General features: G+C 32.9%; 3 protein-coding genes and 1 pseudogene across 6 annotated transcripts; all 4 read left to right on the top strand.

Annotated features, from left to right (window-relative positions):
• Positions 1-250: 250 nt before the first annotated feature.
• LOC118036569 (purine permease 21) lies at positions 251-2,483 on the top strand. The gene is made up of 2 exons (XM_035042291.2): positions 251-676; positions 1,159-2,483. The coding sequence occupies exons 1-2, from the start codon at positions 451-453 to the stop codon at positions 2,259-2,261; spliced, it is 1,329 nt and encodes a 442-aa protein (XP_034898182.1). The 5' UTR covers positions 251-450; the 3' UTR covers positions 2,262-2,483.
• Positions 2,484-5,447: 2,964 nt separating this feature from the next.
• On the top strand, positions 5,448-6,404 carry LOC140955248 (uncharacterized). The gene is made up of 2 exons (XM_073407342.1): positions 5,448-5,780; positions 5,883-6,404. The coding sequence occupies exons 1-2, from the start codon at positions 5,448-5,450 to the stop codon at positions 6,402-6,404; spliced, it is 855 nt and encodes a 284-aa protein (XP_073263443.1).
• A 5,477-nt stretch (positions 6,405-11,881) lies between these two features.
• On the top strand, positions 11,882-13,945 carry LOC140956118 (probable purine permease 10; annotated as a pseudogene).
• A 3,901-nt stretch (positions 13,946-17,846) lies between these two features.
• Positions 17,847-20,240, top strand: LOC118036570 (probable purine permease 10). 4 transcript variants are annotated; one of them, XM_073404817.1, is made up of 3 exons: positions 17,952-18,028; positions 18,232-18,302; positions 18,896-20,240. In XM_073404817.1, the coding sequence occupies exons 2-3, from the start codon at positions 18,266-18,268 to the stop codon at positions 20,020-20,022; spliced, it is 1,164 nt and encodes a 387-aa protein (XP_073260918.1). In that variant the 5' UTR covers positions 17,952-18,028; positions 18,232-18,265; the 3' UTR covers positions 20,023-20,240. The 4 variants fall into 4 exon arrangements, with proteins under 4 accessions (XP_073260914.1, XP_073260918.1, XP_034898185.1 ...); XM_073404813.1 differs by lacking the exon at positions 18,232-18,302 and having other exon boundaries at positions 17,847-18,028; XM_035042294.2 differs by lacking the exon at positions 17,952-18,028 and having other exon boundaries at positions 18,051-18,302.
• Positions 20,241-21,651: the final 1,411 nt, after the last annotated feature.

Raw genomic sequence — 21,651 nt, 5'->3', positions numbered from 1 at the left:
GTTTCCTGGGTTTTTGATTTCCTGGGTTTCTATTTAAACCATTGATTGACTAGTTAACCAGCTGTTTACCTTGGCAATTTACTTTCGCAATCTTGAGCTTCATTTAGCCTTTGCCTTTTTTTTTATTGGATGCTTTTGATAATTTTGACCTGAGTAACAAGCCTTTGTACTTCTAGAAATATAACCATCATACTTTTATACATTTTTAAAAAAACTTTTAATACAATTACTTTTATAAATAAAACAACTCTTCCTCGACTTGGATGGTATCTGAACGACACATTCTTATTTATTTTCCTGTGACACAAATGAAGCACCCTAATCCTGTGTAGTTACGTAGTTCCACGTATAGCAGCAGCACCAGGAGTATTGTTATTTTTATCATCTACGCAATTATAATTCGACACTTGCCGGCAGCCTGGAATCACCTCTGAAACAGAGGTTTTAACAATGCTCTGCTTAAACTGCATAGTAGCATCAAAGACCAGCAACAAAAATACAAATTTACATAGGCTCGAATATATTTTTATTTTTTATTGTATATCCTTGTTAACGACGAAAAAAAATGAGAACTCTTCTCGCTTTAAATCTCAACAAGCCTTTCTTCTTAGCTTGCTCAATTGGGAATTTAGTTTTGTCATGGGAGAAGCTCAGGAAGTGCAGCTCCAAGTCATGGGTAAGCAAGCTTTTACCTGACTCCTATTCTCCTTCCTTCCAGTCCTAAACTTTACAGAAAGAAACACTGCTGATTGCTTGTATGAATTCAGTACAAATGGTTATTAAACATAGTTTTTATCTTCATCCCTCATCACCTAAAGATAGCTAGGATATATTATTTGAATATTTTGTTTAGATTGAAAAGGGTTTTATATTTAGGATTCCAAGTACACGATTTTCATTTCTTGAGATGTTATTAGCTCTAGTACATACAATCTATGCTTTTCAGTCTGAAAGAGCACACTGAAGTGGGAAGAACACAGCTTCAAATAATTGTTTGTGTACTCCGCATGCTCATGGATTCCTCATGATATTAGAAACTCAATTGGCCCATTATTGGATGATGAGTTTATAATTGATTATGCTCTGTACTAAACCAATTTACTAGTGGACTAGAACGTAAATAAGCTGAATTACTCTATATTTATGTATCCTTGCCAGGGAAAGTAGGCAAAGAGGCAAGCCCAGCTAGGCAAGAAAATGAGACCAGCCAGCCAACGATACCTCAAAAGAGAAACACCAAGTGGTGGCTCCTAATGGCCATCTATTCATTACTTCTTCTTGCTGGGCAGTCAGTGGCCGTTCTCTTGGGAAGACTGTATTTCGAAAAGGGTGGGAATAGTAGCTGGATGGGAGCACTTGTGCAGCCTGCTGGATTTCCCATTCTCCTTCCCTTTTACTTGTCACAACCAAAAAGTCCTTCCACAAGCAACTTAGAAACAAACTTGCCTTCTAATTTAGTCCTTGCTTCAATTTATATCTCTTGTGGCTTATTTCAAGCCATAGTTTGTATGTTGCATTCACTTGGTCTCAAATACCTTCCAGTGTCTACTTACTCTCTTGTCTGTGCATCCCAACTGGGCTTCAATGCTCTGTTCTCTTTCTTCCTCAACTCCCTCAAGCTCACTCCTTTCATAATCAATTCTTTAGTGCTTCTCACCATCTCCTCCATCCTCCTTGTATTCCAAGACGACTACGCAGAATCTAAACAAGTCTACAGAAGAAAGTACGCACTCGGATTTATATGCACTGTTGGTGCTTCTGCTGGATATGGATTGCTGCTTTCTTTAACCCAATTTGCCTTTAAGAAGGTCCTAAAGAAGGAAACCTTCAAGGTGGTTCTGGATATGACAATCTATCCATCACTAGCTTCTACCATTGCTATCCTAGTGGGACTTTTTGCTAGCGGGGAATGGAAGGGTTTAGGGAAAGAGATGGAGGGTTTTAAACTTGGAGAAGTCTCCTACTGCATGACTTTAATTTGGACAGCAATATCCTGGCAGCTTTTCTCTATTGGTTGTGTAGGGTTGATTTTCGAGGTGTCCTCAGTCTTCTCCAATGTCATCAGTACTTTTGGTTTGCCTGTGGTCCCTGTGCTGGCCGTTTTCTGTTTTGGTGACAAAATGGATGTTATCAAGGCTATTGCCATGGTGTTGGCTATATGGGGCTTTCTTTCATATGTCTATCAGCACTATCTTGATGACTGCAAGCTCAAGAAACAAAATAGCAACGCCGCTGCTACTGAAATGGTAATCACTGGATGAGGATTTGAATTTCCATGCACCCTTATGTTTCATATACAATGAAGGAAATTCCTCTATCTCAGATTGAAGGGGTTAATAAATAATTGGAAGAATTGAATTTTTTTTAATGATAATCCTCCAAGAGTGATTGCCAATTCATAACTGAATTTACACTCCTTGTATGCTGTTTCTTGGTACTGTAGTTGTTTATGTGTATTATAGTGTACATATAATGGAGCTAAGGTTGTGTTTGATTGCAGGAAAGTGAATTCCTGGAATTCACTTTCCTGCTTTTCCTGTGTTTGGCAGTAATAAAGGAAAGTGGTCAAAGGAAAAAGGTTTCCGGTCAACTTAAAATTAATAACATTGGGAAAGGAAAGTGTTTTCCTTCCGTTAAAGAAAGGAAAATACTTTTCTTTTTTCTACACACTCAGCTGAACGAGAATACACAGCTTTGAAATTTTTTCTTCAAAAATCACACAGTCCCTTTTCCTTTGAAATCAATCCTTCGAAATCAATCGGGAAGCTGAGCAGGAACAAGAGTATTTCTCTGGACCAAAAATATCAGGTATTTTTTTTTTCTTCTTTCATTTCTCCTTTATGTTTTTCTTCTGCGTAGATCTGAAAAAATGAAGGCATGAATCTTTGATATTCTGCTACTGCTACTGTTATATTTTTTCCATAATTCTTCTCATCAATCTCGTCACATTCAACTAATCAAGCAACCCAAAAAAAAAAAAACACATTTTACTACCACTGTTACTGTTCTCTTCTTCACGAATGAGGAAAAATTCTGCAGCTCCCTAACCAAACAAAGAGACAAACCGGGGGGGAGATAACTGTGAACAGAGCGATTGATTTCTGATGACAGAGAGGCCACAACGGGGGGAGGGGGCGATTGATTTCTCATGACAGAGAGGCCACAACCGGGGCGGGGGGGGGGCGATCGATTTCTGTGGGGGGGGGCGATTGATTTCTGTTGACAGTGAGGCCAAAACGGGGGGGAGGGGGGCGATCGATTTCTGTGGGGGGGCGATCGATTTCCATAACATCAAAACGAATAGGGGGTGGGGGTGATCATTTCTGTGAGACCAAGAGACAGAGAGACCAAACAGGGGGGGTGAACAAAACGGGGGGGGCGATCAATCTGCTACTGAGAGACGGGGTGGGGGCGATCTTTTAACAGTGAATAGGCAAACTTTGCAAACAAAATGGGAACAAAACTGAGAGGGGATTTCGGTGATTTTGTTGAACTGAACCGAGAGAGGAGAGGGGAACTGAACTGAGAGAGGAGAGGGGAATGGGAACAGAAATGAGAGTGGATTTTGGTGAACTAAACCGAGAGAGGAGAGGGGAACTGAACAGTGAAATAGTTCAATGCTAATGGAGAATAATGGCAGAAACGGTTATAATGAAATTATAGGGAAAATGGGAATGAAACAGTGTAATTGGGGATGTTAATGGGGAATTTGTGTTTTATTTTGCTTTGATTAATTTATGATTTGTGTTTGATTATATTTGTTATATATGGATAAATTTGTGTGACTATGCCGGTAGTTTATTGAATTGATTGTGTTAGTATTTTATATGCTTTTTTTAATATTTATTTTCCTAAATTTTTAGGTTTCGTTATCAGAAAACTTCACTTTCATGTTATGGATAGTAAGATAATTCATGCAGCATGTATGGGAGCAGCTGTAACTGTGATAGCTACAGGGGTAGCTATTATTGAACAAGAAAGAAATAGAATTAATATACCACGAGAACCACGTATAAAATGCAATTGCTCAACGAGAATTCTATATTGACAGCATTTTGAATCGAGGTGATAGACATTGCGTTGAACAAATTCGTATGAAACCTGTTGTCTTCTATAGATTGTGTGATGTTCTCACAAGTCATAACCTATTACGATCAACTCAAAATGTGTCTATTAGAGAGCAAGTAATTGTGTTCTTACAAATTATAGGCCAAAACCAAAGATTTCGGGTTATTAGTGGTATATACTATAGGTCTGTTGAAACTATCCATCTTTACTTTAGAATTGTTTTAAAAGCAATTCTTAAGTTATACAAACACCTTATTAAAGATCCAGAGGATACAGTTCTAGCAGAGATAATGAATAATAGAAGATTCTATCCTTATTTTAAGGTATGAAAACAATACCACTATTTTTATGAATTAATTAATTACATTAATAAGAAAATGTTATAAATTATTTTTTCATGTTTATATAGGATTGTGTGGGAGCAATTGATGGTACCCATGTTCCTGCAAATGTTCCTGTTGAGATTCAAGGAAAGTTTCGAGGACGAAAAGAAGGAACAACACAAAATCTTTTAGCAGCTATAACTTTTGATTTAAAGTTCATATATGCTTTAGCTGGTTGGGAAGGAAGTGCACATGATTCACGGGTTTTAGGTGATGCATTATCAAGATCTAGTGGTCTAAAAATTCCAGAAGGTATATAATAAATTATTTTATTATATGCAATAAACATATTAAATGTGTTATCAGATAAAGATAGTAATAAGTTTTATTTTTTTTAATTTGTAGGGAAATATTATCTTGGTGATGCTGGTTACGGTATTCGAAAAGGAATCATTTCTCCTTTTCATGGAGTTCGATATCACTTGAACGAGTTTACAGAACGTGCACCAGAAAATGAAAAGGAGCTATTTAATCTTCGACACTCTTCATTGAGAACCGCTATTGAGCGAGGGTTTGGTATTTTGAAGAGTCGTTTTAGATCAATTGATGGAAAATCTTTTTGGTCCTATGAAACACAAGTAGATGTTGTGCTTGCATGTTGTATTATTCATAATCATATAATGGGGGTTGATCCTTATGACTTTATTATGGAAGAAATGTGTTCGGATAGTGAACCAATTAGACGAACAATCAACTTAAGTCAACAGGAGGAAAGGGAAGAGAATAGGGAGTGGATAACAAAAAGAGAAATGATTGCATCAACCATGTGGAATGACTATAACACTCAAAGAAACAATTAATTGAGTGTTAATTATGTGTTTGTTTTTATTATGTGTTGCTTAAGTTTGTATTATCTTTGTTATGTATTTGGAGTAGATATTGACTTTATTATAATTTCTCTTTTAATTATTAATTGTAGTTTTTATATGAAATTTATTAAATCTAAATGTTGTATGATTTTATTTTGTATAAATTTATAATTTCTTTTTTGTAGAAATGAGTTCCACGCAGAATGAAAAATGCAAGGGCAAACACTTCACATGGTCTAAGCCTATGTCTCACATGTTGCTTGAGATATTAGCTGAGGAGGCACTTAAAGGAAGCAAACCTTCTTCCACCTTTAAAGCAGAATCTTTTGTTAAGGTGGCTACAGAAATCAGTCAAAAGTTCAACGTCCAATGCGAGCCTAAACATGTGGAAAATCATCTCAAGACTGTGAAAAAAGAATGGGGAATAATAACAAAGCTTAAAAATAAAAGTGGCTTTGGCTGGGATGATTGTTTGAAGATGATTACAGTTTCGAAAGATGTATATGATGAAGAAGTAAAGGTATGATAAATATTATACTCTTTGTAATTTTTATATTTACTTTTGTTTCTAAAATGTTATACAATGAACTAAAAAATTGCATATTCTAAACTTTATGAACAGGCACATCCCAATCATGACAAGTTTCTCAACAAAAAACTTGATATGTACGAGGCAATGACAATTGTTGTTGGAAAAGACATGGCAATCGGAAATTATGCGAAATCATATGCTGATGTGAACTTGGAAGAGAACACTGAAGAGCAATCAATTTCAATTGAAAATGAAGGTGAATATGAAGAAAGTTATAAGGAAAAAGAAACATCTTCCTCTAGTACACAAAAGAGGCAGCATAGGAAGAGAAATCGCATGTATGAAGATGATGGTATTGAAAAGTTGTCTAAACAGATTGGAGATGTAGTATTTGCAATTCAAAGTCTCAGCAAAAATCAACTTGATGTTAATGCGCTGTATACGGAAGTGATGAAAATTGAAGGCTTTGATGAGATCACTCTTGGGGATGCATTTGATCATTTGGTCCAAAATGAGATGTTGGCAAAAGCATTTATGGCAAAAAATGCTAATTTGAGGAAAATTTGGGTTCAAAATTTTGTGAACCGACACTGCTACAGGCCTGATTGCTAATATGGTTTGACTATGTTTAAAATTTGGGTTCAGACTATGTTTGTTATTTAACGAGTATGTTTACTTGTTTAATTCGGTCTAGCATGTTTATGTTTGTAATTTGAATTAATATGTATGTATATGACATCGAAACTTAATATTTATACATGACTATGTTTGATGTTAGATATTTATATTTATATCTTGATGTTTATTTGATATATATTAAAGGGATATTAAAGAGATAATTGCCTTTACCCGTACAAAAAAAATATTTATCCAAAAAACCCATAAAAATATTTTTGTATGTATTTATCTTTTAAAAAATTCTTTATACCAAAAAAAAAAACTCAAATATATAACTCTTACCATAAACTAATTTGGCTTTCTTCATATGAAAAAAAAAATTATTTTAAGCTTTTAAAATTGAAAAAAATATATTAATAGGTTTTACGTAAAAAATATTTCACAAGCTTATTTTTCTATAATATGATATGATATATATATAGTTATATTTTATAAAATAAGCTATGTATGGATATAGGATATAATAAAAAAAAAAATCATCATTATACTTTTTAGATTTTATTTTTTTTTATTGTAAGTGATTAAATATTTTATATATATTAGATAAACTTGAAAAAAAAATTAATTCATTAATAAATTATTTTCCAGCTCATTTTCCATAACACAACCAAACACTGGAAAGTGTTTTCCAGTTCACTGCCAAACATCGGAAAATACTTTCCCGGAATTCACTTTCCAGGAATTCACTTTCCATAACACTGCCAAACATCGGAAAATACTTTCCCGGAATTCACTTTCCAGGAATTCACTTTCCAAAAGGAAACCACTTTCCTGCAAACAAACGGAGCCTAAGTGTTGTATTAGGGAGTGGAAAAGTATAAAGTTATTGTTGGATAGCTATAACATCATCATTAAACATTTGCACTTAACCTAAGGGTTATCTCTATGTATTTTGGTGTACTTGTAATGAGTCTATGTGTTGTATTTCTTACTGAGAGAGTAGAAGAGTGTGAAGCTATTGTTGGATAACATCATCATTAATCATTTGTACTTGATGAGAGAAGTGACTCTTTAGACTTGATGTTTTCTATAACTCAAGTCTCATGTCAAAACAAAACACCTTCAGAGAGCAGGGGGTGGGGAGGTAAGGGTGCTATTGTGTTTACTATTTAGGATTTTTATAAAATCTTCATTTTATACCTTTTTTTCTATAATTGGTTCAATCATTGTTGGTTAAATTAGTTTAATTTAATCGGTTGATATTTGAAATCGAAACCAAATCAAACTTAATTTTTTTTATTTGTTTTTCAATATGTTATTTATTTATTTTTTGTTCAATTTTCTTGGTTTTTTTCTTTTGGTTTTCTTAGTTTTCTTAGATTTTTTAATTGCTTGGTTATTTTAAACACCCCTAAAAATAGAGAATATTAAGGAAATTTATAACCTTAAGAGGTTGGCATGGTGGCTCATAAGATTCACTCTCTTGCTTGATTTCTTGGATACATACCTTAATGACAGTACTTGAAAACAAATATAGTAAATTCATCTATATACACCAGATTGACATTGTTTAAGAAAAAATTTATTCTCCATTGATATGTATCTTAGTCTAAGGACATCCTTATTGTTAAACCCAAAAAAAAAAAAAGAGAGAATTGTATAATCTCCTAAGCTTTTTATTTAGTTCCAAATCCAATCAAAATACTTTATTTTTTTTTTAATTCTCACAATTTGATTTAATTTTATTGTAGAAACAAGTTTATAGTAAGAATAAAATGTTTTCATGGTTTATATATATGGTATTATACATTATCTAGATTATGAAAGAGTTTACCTTTTAAAAAAATCAATAGAATTTAATAAATCTTTTAAAGATTAAATTTTAAAAAAAAAGAGGCATGTGTGTTCTTGGTGGCTACAAACCGTTCAAAAATAGATGCTCAAAATAAAATTATAAAAAATATGTTATTTTGTTTTTTATATAAAAAATTATTTAAATATTTGTTTTGCAAAACGATGTCATTCTGCTTGATTAGGGGTGCATTGTTGATAATAAGTAATGTAAAGTCTCTAACAAGTGAGTTAAAAGCTCAACTAGTAAAAGTCAAGTGGTAAGGAATCAACTAGAAGAAGAAGAAATATCTATTTTTTTATTTGACTTTTACAACTTGTTTTTCTCAACTCACATGTAAATATGTGATCACGGTAGATCTTAAATTGATGGACTTTCTTTTGTGATTTTGTTCTTGAAAATGATCATCCATGATATAAAAAAAAAAAAAAATTGTTAAGCCACCAATCATTTTAGTGTTTTGGATCGGAAATAATTATCCTTTTTGTTTTTTAATTAAAATATACATAAGTGACAAAAATTAGAAAACTTCATCTATTAGTATTATACATCAACATTGCAAATTGCAAGCAAGTCATATTTCTAGGATTATTTTTAAATTTTTTTTATCTAAATGTAGATAAAGAAAAAAACAATGTAAGAGTGAGAAACCCAATACAATCCATCATAAAACACATGAGGACTGCTCGTTTATACCTAAAACTAAATGTGTGGTTCTATGTAAGAGCTAATAGCAAATAAAAATCAAACAACATCCTCCTGTTGAGTACGGGTTCTTTATTATTAATTGTTAAAATAGAAAATTAAACACAGTTAAAGCCACGCATAACCAACTCAGTCACAATCATTCTTAATTTCAACGTTATCACTTCACTGTACTCATGGCTAGAAATTCATTTAATTTGTATGATCTTTTGCTTTGACAATGATCCAACCTTGACCATTTAAAAAAAAGGATAGCTTTTCAGAGACTAGTCTAAAACCGACGTGAAATTTAGTTTCAATTGATTAATTAATACACTAGTTGGCTTGAAAATATCCTTACAGGCAAACCAACCGGAGTTATTGATTTATTTTTGGGATTATGTTAGTGATGATGGTTTAAAATAATTTTTATTTATATTTAGTATTAAAATGAAATTTTTTTATATTATAAAAATTATTTTTAATATCAGAACATTAAAATAATATAAAACAAATTTATTTTAAATAAAATTAATTTAATTTTTTAAAAACACGAATTCATCTCACAATAACAGTAGTTTGTAACCAGCCTGCATAATCATATCTTTTCATAAGGGGAGGTAAGAGAACTTTAGAATAATATGATAAGCATTATTTATTGGAAAAAAAATATAACAGTGAAAATATGATAATGTGAACTGTTTAGTTTTGTGTTTGGAAAGTTTTTTTTTGTAAAATTTTAATTATTTTTTTGTTATTTTTAAATGATTTTAATATATTAATATTAAAAATAAAAAAGATTATTTTAATATATTTTTAAATAAAAAATATTTTAAAAAAAAATCATTATCAAAACTGGCGGCCTAACTAAGCATCCTTGACTACTTGTATTCGTCGACGATGGGACACAACAGATCAACAAGTGGCCGGGTGGGTATTATTTTTTTCCTTCTTTCAAATCAAATTAAAAGCATGCATGCATGCATCCACATGGAGACATTATCGGGTGTGTTTGGTATTGCGGTAACTTTTGTGGTTGTGGTTTAAAAAAAGTTGTTTTATAAAAAGTACTTTTAGTTGAGGTTGGTTTAAAAAAATAGGTGTTTGGTTAAAACCGTGGTTGAAATTGAGGTTGAAGAAAAAGTAGTTTAATGTGTTTGGTTAATAAAAATGCTTTTCAAATTGAGGTTATAAAATAATTAAAAATATATATATATATATATATATATATTTATATTAATGATTTTTAATTTAAATATTGTAAATTTAACTACTGTTATTACATCATGAAATAAATAATATTGATATCAAATATTTTTTATTATTCCATTACACTATGTGCAATGTCATCACATGCGAAATTTATCCAACAAGGACTATATTTTTTCATGGTTTCTTAAGCGGCAACAACAAAAACTGAACTTTTGTTACGTCTTCAAGCGATCTCCTTTTAATTTTTTAAATAGAACACAATTAAAATAAAATAAAAAACTAAATTTTTTTTAACTGGGCCGGACCCGGCAATAACATAATTGGAATTGCGATCAAATTTCATAAATGGTATGTTATTATAATTTTTAAACTAATTTTTAAAAAAACAAAAAAAAAATATAAAACTCATTTTCATGGTTTTTCAAAAAAAAAAAGATAAAAACTGTTCACGTGAACAGTGCGAGTGAATTAAAATCCACTCGCACTGTTCACTTAGTGAACAGTGCGCAGTGGAGCATGGCTCCACTGTTCCTGTTCAATGAACAGTGGAGCCATGCTCCACTGTTGATGTTATTATCAGCCTGAGAAGCAGGAAAATACTGCTTCTCAGAACCTGCGTTTCAACTTTAACTATTTGTGGGGCCTACCAGTGAAACTCATTTTTTTTCTTTTAACCAAACACCTGGTAGTGTGGTTGCGGGTGAACCTCACCCACAACCACACTACCAAACGGCCACTAACAAGCAGTTGATTTGGTCGTAGCTAGTAGTAGAAGGCCATCATTTCCCATCATAGAGGATCAGCTCCCAAATAATCGCATCCTCAGGCCCGCCTGTCAGGTCAGCATGGAGACTTGAAACTCATCTTCAGCCACAACTTGACAAGTGTCGCTTGCTTATAGTGCTTACATGCATGCATGTTAATGCTTCTCTTCCAGTGTTCAATTACTAGGTAGGGTATGAGCTGTCTGACAGTGTAGTTATGGATATTTTTTATTTAAAAATATATTAAAATTAATGGATTATAATGATTACAAAAAACTAAAAAATATTAATTTAAAATAAATAAATTAACAAAAAAATTTAATTTTTTTAAAAAATATTTTTAAAATGTAAAAAGAAACAAGATTGTTTATATTATATAATTAGAATTGTTATATCATTATTTTTTAAAATAATTTTAAATAAAAAAATAAATTTTAATAATCACTTCTCTCTTGTGGATTTTCTTCTTCTTTTTTTTTTTTTTTTAGTGTCCGGGTCAGCTTGCGCGCACCTCGACTAATTCCACAGGCACTGAAGTTAACGATCATGTAAGCCTCTAGTGATCATTATATGAGCAACCTAGAACTCGAACCTGAGACCACAGAGAGAACAAACCTCTTGGTCCCACACTCTTATTATTAGGTTATAATTTGTCTTCTACATTACTAAATAATTGAAATTTTTTAATAAGAGTTCTTTATTAGCAATTTTAATATTTTATTTTATTTAGTTACAACGTTTGGTAAAATTTTATTTTTTAAGATCTTTATTTAATAAAAAATTACAATAAAATTTTGAAGAAACGTTAAAATAATAAACAATATATAGTTTTGGAAGTTTAATAAAGCCATGTCGGGTTGTATATATACATATATGCGATGACAGGCAGAAGCACCTTGCATCTACTTTCGTCCCTGTAAGTCACTAATTCCAATTAAAACATGGGATGACAGATTTATTTACCATATACTGTTACGATCAAAACAAAAGCAACCAAAGATTAATTTAAATGGCATAAATACATTTGCATGCTGCATCTTCATTTTATTTGAAATCTCTCCCTCCCTCCCTCCCTCCCTCTCTCTCTCTCTCTTCTAAGCTTTATCTTTTCTGGCTTAGCACTACCTTTGACATGGGAGAAGCTCAGGAAGTTCAACTTCGCATCATGGGTGAGTCAGCTCTCTCTAATTCTTGATGTGTAGCACTTTTTATCAAAGAGAATATATATATATATATATATATATATATATATATATATATATATATATATATATATATCGCAACTTCATCAATGTTCCTCTGTTTTAACTTCTTTCACAAGTGTATGTATGGGAATTAATAAGGTGGAAAGGTCATGAGGTCTGCAATAAGCCTACATTTAGCAGTAGTACTATTAAGAGAGCATAGTCACCATGGAATCATAGGTTATTTATGATGAAAGAAATACGCATCAAATTTCTTCGAAGAGATACAGCAAAGCAAAAGGAGAGTAGGATTCTTTTACATTTTTTGTTATACAGCTAGGCAGCTATACTGGTTTTCCCTGCAAATCTCCAGGTGAAATTCTGCCGGCTAAATCGTCTCCTAGGTAGTCGTTGTAAATTCTCTTTCCATGGAGGAGGCTTTTCAGGGTCTTTGTCTTGGAGATCTTTTTAATAAGTTCCTATGAATCATGTTTTTGTCCTTGCAACAAGGTTTTAGTTTTTTAAGCTCCCAACTTGGGAGATATCGACACGCTCAAATATATTATTTTCAAATACGATCATGTATTCTTGTACAGTAGCTGACTTGTCCGATATCTGTTCTTATTATCAGACCAAGAAGCTAAAGATCAAACAAACTTACCTCAATATACAAGTATCACCGATCAGTGCTCACCGGCTCCACAAACAAGAAACTACAGGCGGTGGATCCGCATGTCAATCTATACAGTCTTTCTCCTAGCTGGACAGTCAGCGGCTACGCTTTTGGGAAGATTGTATTTTGTTAAAGGTGGAAACAGCAAATGGATGGCAACACTAGTGCAACTTGCAGGCTTTCCGGTTCTTATTCCCTTCTATCTCATCTCAACTACCAGTAAACCAAGCACAAATGATAGGTGGATTTTCTTCTTTACGTATCGATTGGACTGCTTGCAGCAGCAGGCTGCTATCTATACACTATTGGACTGCAGTACCTTCCTGTGTCTACTTACACCCTCATCTGTGCATCTCAGTTGGCCTTTAATTCTGTCTTCTCCTTTTTTCTCAATGCACAGAAGTTCACACCATTTATAATCAATTCTCTAGTCCTCCTTACCATCTCCTCTATCCTACTTGTCTTTAATAATGAGTCTTCAGACGGCACTTCTGGAGTCTCCAAAGCAAAATATGCTATTGGTTTCACATGCACTGTTGCTGCTGCCGCGGGGTTTGGACTGGTGCTCCCTTTGACACAGTTCTGCTTCAACAAGGTTATAAGGAGGCAGACATTTAAGGCGGTCCTGGACATGATAATCTATCAACAAATAGTAGCGACTTCTGTTATTGTAGTTGGACTTTTTGCTAGTGGAGACTGGAAGGGTCTAACAAGAGAAATGGATGGGTATAAAATGGGAAAGGTTTCTTATGTGATGAACTTAGTTGGGACTGCCATATCTTGGCAGGTTTGCACGATTGGCTGCGTTGGATTGATTTTTGATGTTTCTTCCTTGTTCTCCAATGCCATAGGTGTTTTGGGATTGCCTATTGTTCCAGTCCTAGCTGTGTTCGTATTCAATGACAAAATGGGCGGTGTGAAGGCAATTTCATTGGTGCTGGCTATCTGGGGTTTCATTTCCTACGCCTATCACCACTATCTAGACGACCGGAATTGCAAGGATGAGAAAAGAAATGCCGCTGAGGTTTCTAAAGCTCCCATGCTGGAAAGCTAACTGATGTCTACGATCTATGGGAGCCTGGAAGTTGATCGGTGACAGATTTCCAACGTTACATACAATTCGGGTGCCTCTGTCATGTCCTGGAAAGTTGATCGGTTCTGTTTGTTTGCAGGAAAGTGGTTTTTTTTTTTAAAGTGAATTTTGAAAAAAGTGAATTCCTGAAAAGTGAATTCCGGGGAAGTATTTTCCGATATTTGGCAGTATTATGAAAAATAAATTGGAAAACACTTTCCAGTGTTTGGTTGTGTTATAGAAAATGAACTGGAAAATAAACTGGAAAATAATTTATTAATCAATTAATTTTTTTTTCAAGTTTATCCAATATATACAAAATATTTAATCACTTACAATAAAAAAATAAAGTCTAAAAAGTATTTATAACGATAAATTTTTTTTATTATATCCTATATTCATACATAGCTTATTAAAATAATGAGGAACAAATTTTACAAATTAAAAAGTTGAATGAGAATGAAATTGAAAAAAAAAATAATTTCATAAATTATCTCAAATAAAATAAATAATAATCAAAATAATAGAGATCAAATCTAAATTTTTTTTAAAAAAAAATGAAACATGAAGAAATTAAAATAATAATAATCAACATTTCATAAATTATTTCAAATAAAATAAGTAACAATCAAAAGAATGAGGACCAAATGTGATAGATAAAATTTTTTAATAAAAATATGATAAGGAAAAAGCAAATAGCAATTATAAAAAAAAGAACCAAAGTTAATATAAAAATAAAATTTTAAGAGATGAAATTGAAAAATAAATATTCAAAACAAAATATATATATCAATCAAAAGTTTGAGGATTAAATTTAATATCATCAGCAAATAATGACATTTCTAATTTTTTCACAACTTCCGGAAAGTGTTTTCCCCTCAAATTTTTCAGGAAAATATTTTCCTGAAAACCAAGCCAAATTTTCCTTTTACTGGAAAGTGTTTTCCATTGACCAACTTTCATACTGGCAAACAAACACAAGAAAGTTTGGAAAGTGATTTTCCGGAAATCACTTTCCGGAAAACAAACACAGCTAAAGGGAAAACACTTTCCTGAAAATCAAGTCAAATTTTTCTTTGACTGAAATTGACTAGAAAGTGTTTTTCATTGACCGAAAAGTATTTTCCGTTGACTAGAAAGTGTTTTCCGTTGACCGGAAAGTGTTTTTCGTTGACCAGCTTTCCTAATAACAAACAAACACAGGAAAGTTTGGAAAATGATTTCCGGAAACTATTTTCCGGGAAACAAACATGGCCTAAAATGTAGTTTTCTTCCGTGTAGCAGACCTGTAAAACAGTTAAGCTAGGAGTGCTGTAAAAGAACATCAATGATCAAATTATACGAGCATATTGGTAGGATTGCTGAGTATGAATTGGTTTAGGTCTATCTGCTGGAAACAACGTAACATTTTAATTGAGTAGCAGGGACTAAAAGATCTTTCACTGAATCTCAGGAGACTAATCACTTATCAAGATTGAATTCGCATGTGGATGTGGATGACCTCTCATAGCAATTTAAAACTGCAAGTGGTGCTGTGTATGAATTGTCATTAATGCTTAGCCATCCCTGCTGACCAGTTGGTCCATTCTGTTAGAATTTGAACCTTCGGTCGTAGTTTGAAACCTTGCCTGTCTCGACGGGTTAATCAAGGATCCAGCCGATCTGGGACTGGAACCAGGCTAAATTGAAGAAAAAATAGAGGAATGAAAAACCTAGTGTGACCTAATGTGACCCGGCAAGACCTGAATACAAACCCGTTGACTTTTATTTTTTTTGTTTTCTTACTAAAACAATATCATTTTGATTTTTTTTAAAAAAATTGACTCGGCCAACCCAATAACCTGATTAAAACCCGAAATCCAAGTATTGAATCAAGCTGGCCACTAGACCGGTCTTATCCACTAGTCAAATGGATAATTGATTTTTCTTGAATCGATTCTAATTTAATCATCGTAGAATCCCTAAATAAATAAAAGGAGATTTTTTGCAGGTAACAATGATAATCTACTTCTGCTTTCACCAAAGAAGGGCAGGTCAAATAGCCAGAATCAGAAAATTAATGACTTTATCCCGAGCCAAACCCGACTTTCAAGCCCATTAGATAAAATAGGACCACATCATTAGCGTCAACTATAAGGACAAAAATTTCAAAGATATGATGAATTTACTCTTCTTAGTGTGATAGTACATTTACTTTGTAAGTAGCGATTGTCTCCCTAGTGCAACAATATAGTTTATCTTGGGAGGGATTAACATGTTCCTCATAGTACGATCACTCATTTCTCCAATGATAAGATAGACACTGCATCAATAACAGGGATTGATATGCTCTCCCCATCAATTTTTTCAAAGATAGGATTATTTTAGTATCTCTAGTGTGATAATACATTTACTTTGAAAGTAACAAACATCTCCCTAATCCTACGATGCAGTTTATCTTGGAAGAGATTGACATGTTTTTTCTAATGTGATCGCACCTTTCTCCAAGCATAGGATGAACATTGCATTAACAACAAGGATGGATACGTTATCCCAAATCAAATCTTTCAAAGATGGGATGAATTTATTATTCCTATTGTGATAGCACATTTACTTTACATGTAACAAACATCTTCCTAGTTCTACAGCACAATTTACCTTTTATGTTGGATCATGATTTTTTTTTTCTCACCTCTTTGTGTTTGTCGTTTTCTTTAAAGTAGACCCAAAAAATAACTAATAGTCTTTTAGTATCATAAAATTTTCCCTAAACATTCAACCCAAGGTGCACTAAGGCATCAAAGGATGGCCTTGCGAGCTTAGGCTTGCAATGCATGCGTGTCTGGGCCTGAAATCGAAGCCCATATGTTTAGGCTTCGGAGCTCAAACTAGTTTTTTTTTGTTTAAATAAAGCAAATGACGCCTATCTAGAGAAATAACACTTCATTTCTCTATAACCTTTCTTGATCACTAGACTTGTCTTCGATGACTGAAAAACAAGGGTTCAAGATCTTAGCCTCCAAGTAACCAAATTTCAATCATTTTTCACCGATAACATTAAAAAGAAAAAAAAAAATTCTATGGACCTCTAAAACCTCATTTCAATGAAAAAAAATTAATCAATCAAATAACTCAAAATCAAATAACTTTTTTAAAAAAAAAAAAATTGAGACTTAATCTACTTTTTCTGGTATTATTAAAGGTAAAAACAATCTTTATTTTTCATAGACACTAAAATTAAAGTTACTGAGAACTTAGTCACCCAAAAGCTTTATTTTTTTTCTAACTTTTTCAAAAAAAATTTCTTTACTCTCAACCTCCACAAATTAAAACTTGAAGAAAATAAAATTTAAAACCAGAACATAACCTAAAAGAAAAGTGATAATATATATATATATAATAAATTTAAGAGATCAAATAGAACTTTCCCATACCTTTACTGAAAAAGAGTTGTTTCTTCAATTTTGGTCATTCATCTCTCAATTTATTTTTGACAAAAAAAACAAACTCTATTTCATAAAATTGATTCTTTATTTAATGTTGAAACAATTAATAACAAATAAAGTGTTAAAAACATTTAATGACAAATCAAGTAAGCCAGAGAACAAATCAAAACATACTTTAGAGTATAAAACCACAAAAATATAAAGTTAATTAACTCAATTGAAAATTGTGCAAACCACAAAGACCAATTGTTAGGAATGCAAAAAAAATTCGCAGTAATTTTATTTTTTAAGATCTTTATTTAATAAAAATTTATAATAGAATTTCGAAGAAACGTTAAAATAAAATAAATCTCCTTATCCAGCTATCTATGCATCATTTAATATCTTTCCCTAATTTGTTTTTCTAGAAAAAAAAAATGTATATATACATATATGCGATGCAAATATTTTTTTAGTCTCGGTTTAAAAAGAAAAAATAAAAAAGCAGTTCTGCAAAATGCAATATTATCCTAATCTTTTTTCTATATTATGGGGGAAAAGCCACTCTGTTCTGAGATTAATGAAAGCAAACGAAAGGCCGTAAAGCATCCAGACTGATTACAGATCATGCATCCACCATTCGGAGATTATCAATCAATCCATGAAAGAAGCATATATTATACGATCATGGGGCCTGCCATGCTAATCCTTGACTAGGATGCCTAATGAAAAAAAAAAACAGGCAGAAGCACCTTGCATCTACTTTCGTCCCTGTAAGTCACTAATTCCAAGAAAAACATGGGTTGACAGATTTATTTACCATATACTGTTACGATCAAAACAAAAGCAACCAAAGATTAATTTAAATGGCATAAATATACATTTGCATGCTGCAACTTCATTTCATTTCATTTCATTTGAAATCTCTCTCTCTCTCTCTCTCTCTCTCTCCCTCTCCCCCTCTCTCTCTTCTAAGCTTTATCTTTTCTGGGCTTCTGCACTACTGTGACATGGGAGAAGCTCAGGAAGTTCAACTTCACATCATGGGTGAGTCGGCTCTCTCTAATTCTTGATGTGTAGCACTTTTTATCCAAGAGAGTATATATATCGCAATTTCATCAATGTTCCTCTGTTTTAACTTCTTTCACAAGTGTATGTATGGGAATTAATTAGGTGGAAAGGTCAATAAGCCTATATTTAGCAGTAGTACTACTAAGAGTACATAGTCACCATGGAATCATAGGTTATTTATGATGAAAGAAATACGCATCAAATTTCTTCGAAGAGATACGGCAAAGCAAAAGGAGAGTAGGATTCTTTTACATTTTTTGTTATACAGCTAGGCAGCTATACTGGTTTTCCCTGCAAATCTCCAGGTGAAATTCTGCCGGCGAAAGCTCGTCTCCTAGGTAGTCGTTGTAAATTCTCTTTCCATGGAGGAGGCTTTTCAGGGTCTTTGTCTTGGAGATCTATTTAATAAGTTCCTATGAATCATGTTTTTGTCCTTGCAACAAGGTTTTAGTTTCTTAAGCTCCCAACTTGGGAGATATATATCGACACGCTCAAATATATTATTTTCAAATACAATCATGTATTCTTGTACAGTAGCTGACTTGTCCGATATCTGTTCTTATTATCAGACCAAGAAGCTAAAGATCAAACAAACTTACCTCAATATACAAGTATCACCGATCAGTACTGCTCAACGGCTCCACAAACAAGAAACTACAGGCGGTGGATCCGCATGTCAATCTATACAGTCTTTCTCCTAGCTGGACAGTCAGCGGCTATGCTTTTGGGAAGATTGTACTTTGTTAAAGGTGGAAACAGCAAATGGATGGCAACACTAGTGCAACTTGCAGGCTTTCCGGTTCTTATTCCCTTCGATCTCATCTCAACTACCAGTAAACCAAGCACAAATGATAGCCAAATAAAATCATCACCATCTGTCACAACACTTGCATTGATTTACGTATCGATTGGACTGCTTGTAGCAGCAGACTGCTATCTATACACTATTGGACTGCAGTACCTTCCTGTGTCTACTTACACCCTCATCTGTGCATCTCAGTTGGCCTTCAATTCTGTCTTCTCCTTTTTGCTCAATGCACAGAAGTTCACACCATTTATAATCAATTCTCTAGTCCTCCTCACCATCTCCTCTATCCTACTTGTCTTTAATAATGAGTCTTCAGACGGCACTTCTGGAGTCTCCAAAGCAAAATATGCTATTGGTTTCATATGCACTGTTGCTGCTTCCGCGGGGTATGGACTGGTGCTCTCTTTGACACAGCTCTGCTTCAACAAGGTTATAAAGAAGCAGACATTTAAGGCGGTCCTGGACATGATAATCTATCAACAAATAGTAGCGACTTCTGTTATTGTAGTTGGACTTTTTGCTAGTGGAGACTGGAAGGGTCTAACAAGAGAAATGGATGGTTATAAAATGGGAAAGGTTTCTTACGTGATGAACTTAGTTGGGACTGCCATATCTTGGCAGGTTTTCTCGATTGGCTGCGTTGGATTGGTTTTTGATGTTTCTTCCTTGTTCTCCAATTCCATAAGTGTTTTGGGATTGCCTATTGTTCCAGTCCTAGCTGTGTTCGTATTCAATGACAAAATGGGTGGTGTGAAGGTAATTTCAATGGTGTTGGCTATCTGGGGTTTCATTTCCTACGCCTATCACCACTATCTAGACGACCGCAATTGCAAGGCTGATAAAAGAAATGCCGGTGAGGTTTCTAAAGCTCCCATGCTGGAAAGCTAACTGATGTCTACGATCTATGGGAGCCTGGAAGTTGATCGGTGACAGATTTCCATGGTTACATAAATTCGGGTGCCTCTGTCATGTCCTAAAATGTAGTTTTCATCCGTGTAGCAGACCTGTAAAACAGTTAAGAACATGAACGATCAAATTATACGAGCATATTGGAAACAACGTAACATTTTAATTGAGTAGCAGGGACTAAAAGATCTTTCACTGAATCTCAGGAGACTAATCACTTATCAGGATTGAATTCGTATTTGGATGTGGATGACCTCTCATAGCAATTTAAAACTGCAAGTGGTGCTGTGTATGAATTATCATTAATGCTTAGCCATCCCTGCTGACCAGTTGGTCCATTCTGTTAGAATTTGAACCTTTCGGTCATAGTTTTATAATCCAGCCTAGCCTGATGGATTAACCCAGAATCTGATCAATACAGGACTGGAATTAGACCGAGTTGAAGAAAAAAAAAATGTAATAACAGTAGATCTTGAATTGATGAACTCTCTCATGTGATTTAGTTCTTGAAAATGATCATTCACAATATAAAAAAAAAAATGTTAAGCCACCAATTATTTTAGTGTTTTGGATCGGAAATAATTATCTTTTTGTTTTTAATTAACATATACATAAGTGACAAAAATTAGAAAACTTCATCTATTAGTATTATACATCAACATTGCAAATTGCAAGCAAGTCATATTTCTAGGATTATTTTTAAATTTTTTTATCTAAATGTAGATAAAGAAAAAACAATGTAAGAGTGAGAAACCCAATACAATCCATCATAAAACACATGAGGACTGCTCGTTTATACCTAAAACTAATTGTGTGGTTCATGTAAAAGCTAATAGCCAATAAAAATCAAACAACATCCTCCTGTTGAGTACGGGTTCTTTATTATTAATTGTTAAAATAGAAAATTAAACACAGTTAAAGCCACACATAACCAACTCAGTCACAATTATTCTTAATTTCAACGTTATCACTTCACTGTACTCATGGCTAGAAATTCATTTAATTTGTATGATCTTTTGCTTTGACAATGATCCAACCTTGACCAATTAAAAAAAAGGATAGCTTTTCAGGGACTCGTCTAAAACCGACATGGAATTTAGTTTCAATTAATTAATTAATACACTAGCTGGCTTGAAAATATCCTTATAGGCAAACCAACCGGAGTTATTGATTTATTTTTGGGATTATGTTCGTGATGATGGTTTAAAATAATTTTTATTTATAAATGTATTAAAATGAAATTTTTTTATATTATAAAAATTATTTTTAATATTAGAGCATTAAAATAATATAAAACAAATTTATTTTAAATAAAATTAATTCAATTTTTTAAAAACACGAATTCATCTTAAGTTTTGTGGTTGGAAAGTTTTATTTTGTAAAATTTTATATATTTTTTTAATTATTTTTTTGTTATTTTTAAATGATTTTAATATATTAATATTAAAAATAAAAAATATTTTTTAAAAAAATCATTATCAAAACTGGCGGCCTAACTAAGCATCCTTGACTACTTGTATTCGTCGACGATGGGACACAACAGATCAACAAGTGGCCGGGTGGGTATTATTTTTTTTCCTTCTTTCAAATCAAATTAAAAGCATGCATCCA

Source organism: Populus alba, chromosome 1 (genome assembly GCF_005239225.2).
Source record: "Populus alba chromosome 1, ASM523922v2, whole genome shotgun sequence".
In the NCBI taxonomy this organism is placed as follows: Eukaryota; Viridiplantae; Streptophyta; class Magnoliopsida; order Malpighiales; family Salicaceae; genus Populus; species Populus alba.
This window is presented reverse-complemented; position numbering and strand designations above follow the sequence as displayed.

Bases quoted from the DNA above. Each gene is read 5' to 3' on its own strand.
- LOC118036569 (XM_035042291.2), top strand. From the start codon at position 451: ATGCTCTGCTTAAACTGCATAGTAGCATCAAAGACCAGCAACAAAAAT. The intron at 677-1,158 runs GTAAGCAAGCTT...TATCCTTGCCAG, and splicing joins AGTGCAGCTCCAAGTCATGG to GGAAAGTAGGCAAAGAGGCA.
- LOC140955248 (XM_073407342.1), top strand. From the start codon at position 5,448: ATGAGTTCCACGCAGAATGAAAAATGCAAGGGCAAACACTTCACATGG. The intron at 5,781-5,882 runs GTATGATAAATA...CTTTATGAACAG, and splicing joins TATATGATGAAGAAGTAAAG to GCACATCCCAATCATGACAA.
- LOC118036570 (XM_035042294.2), top strand. From the start codon at position 18,143: ATGCTGCAACTTCATTTCATTTCATTTCATTTGAAATCTCTCTCTCTC. The intron at 18,303-18,895 runs GTGAGTCGGCTC...TCTTATTATCAG, and splicing joins AGTTCAACTTCACATCATGG to ACCAAGAAGCTAAAGATCAA.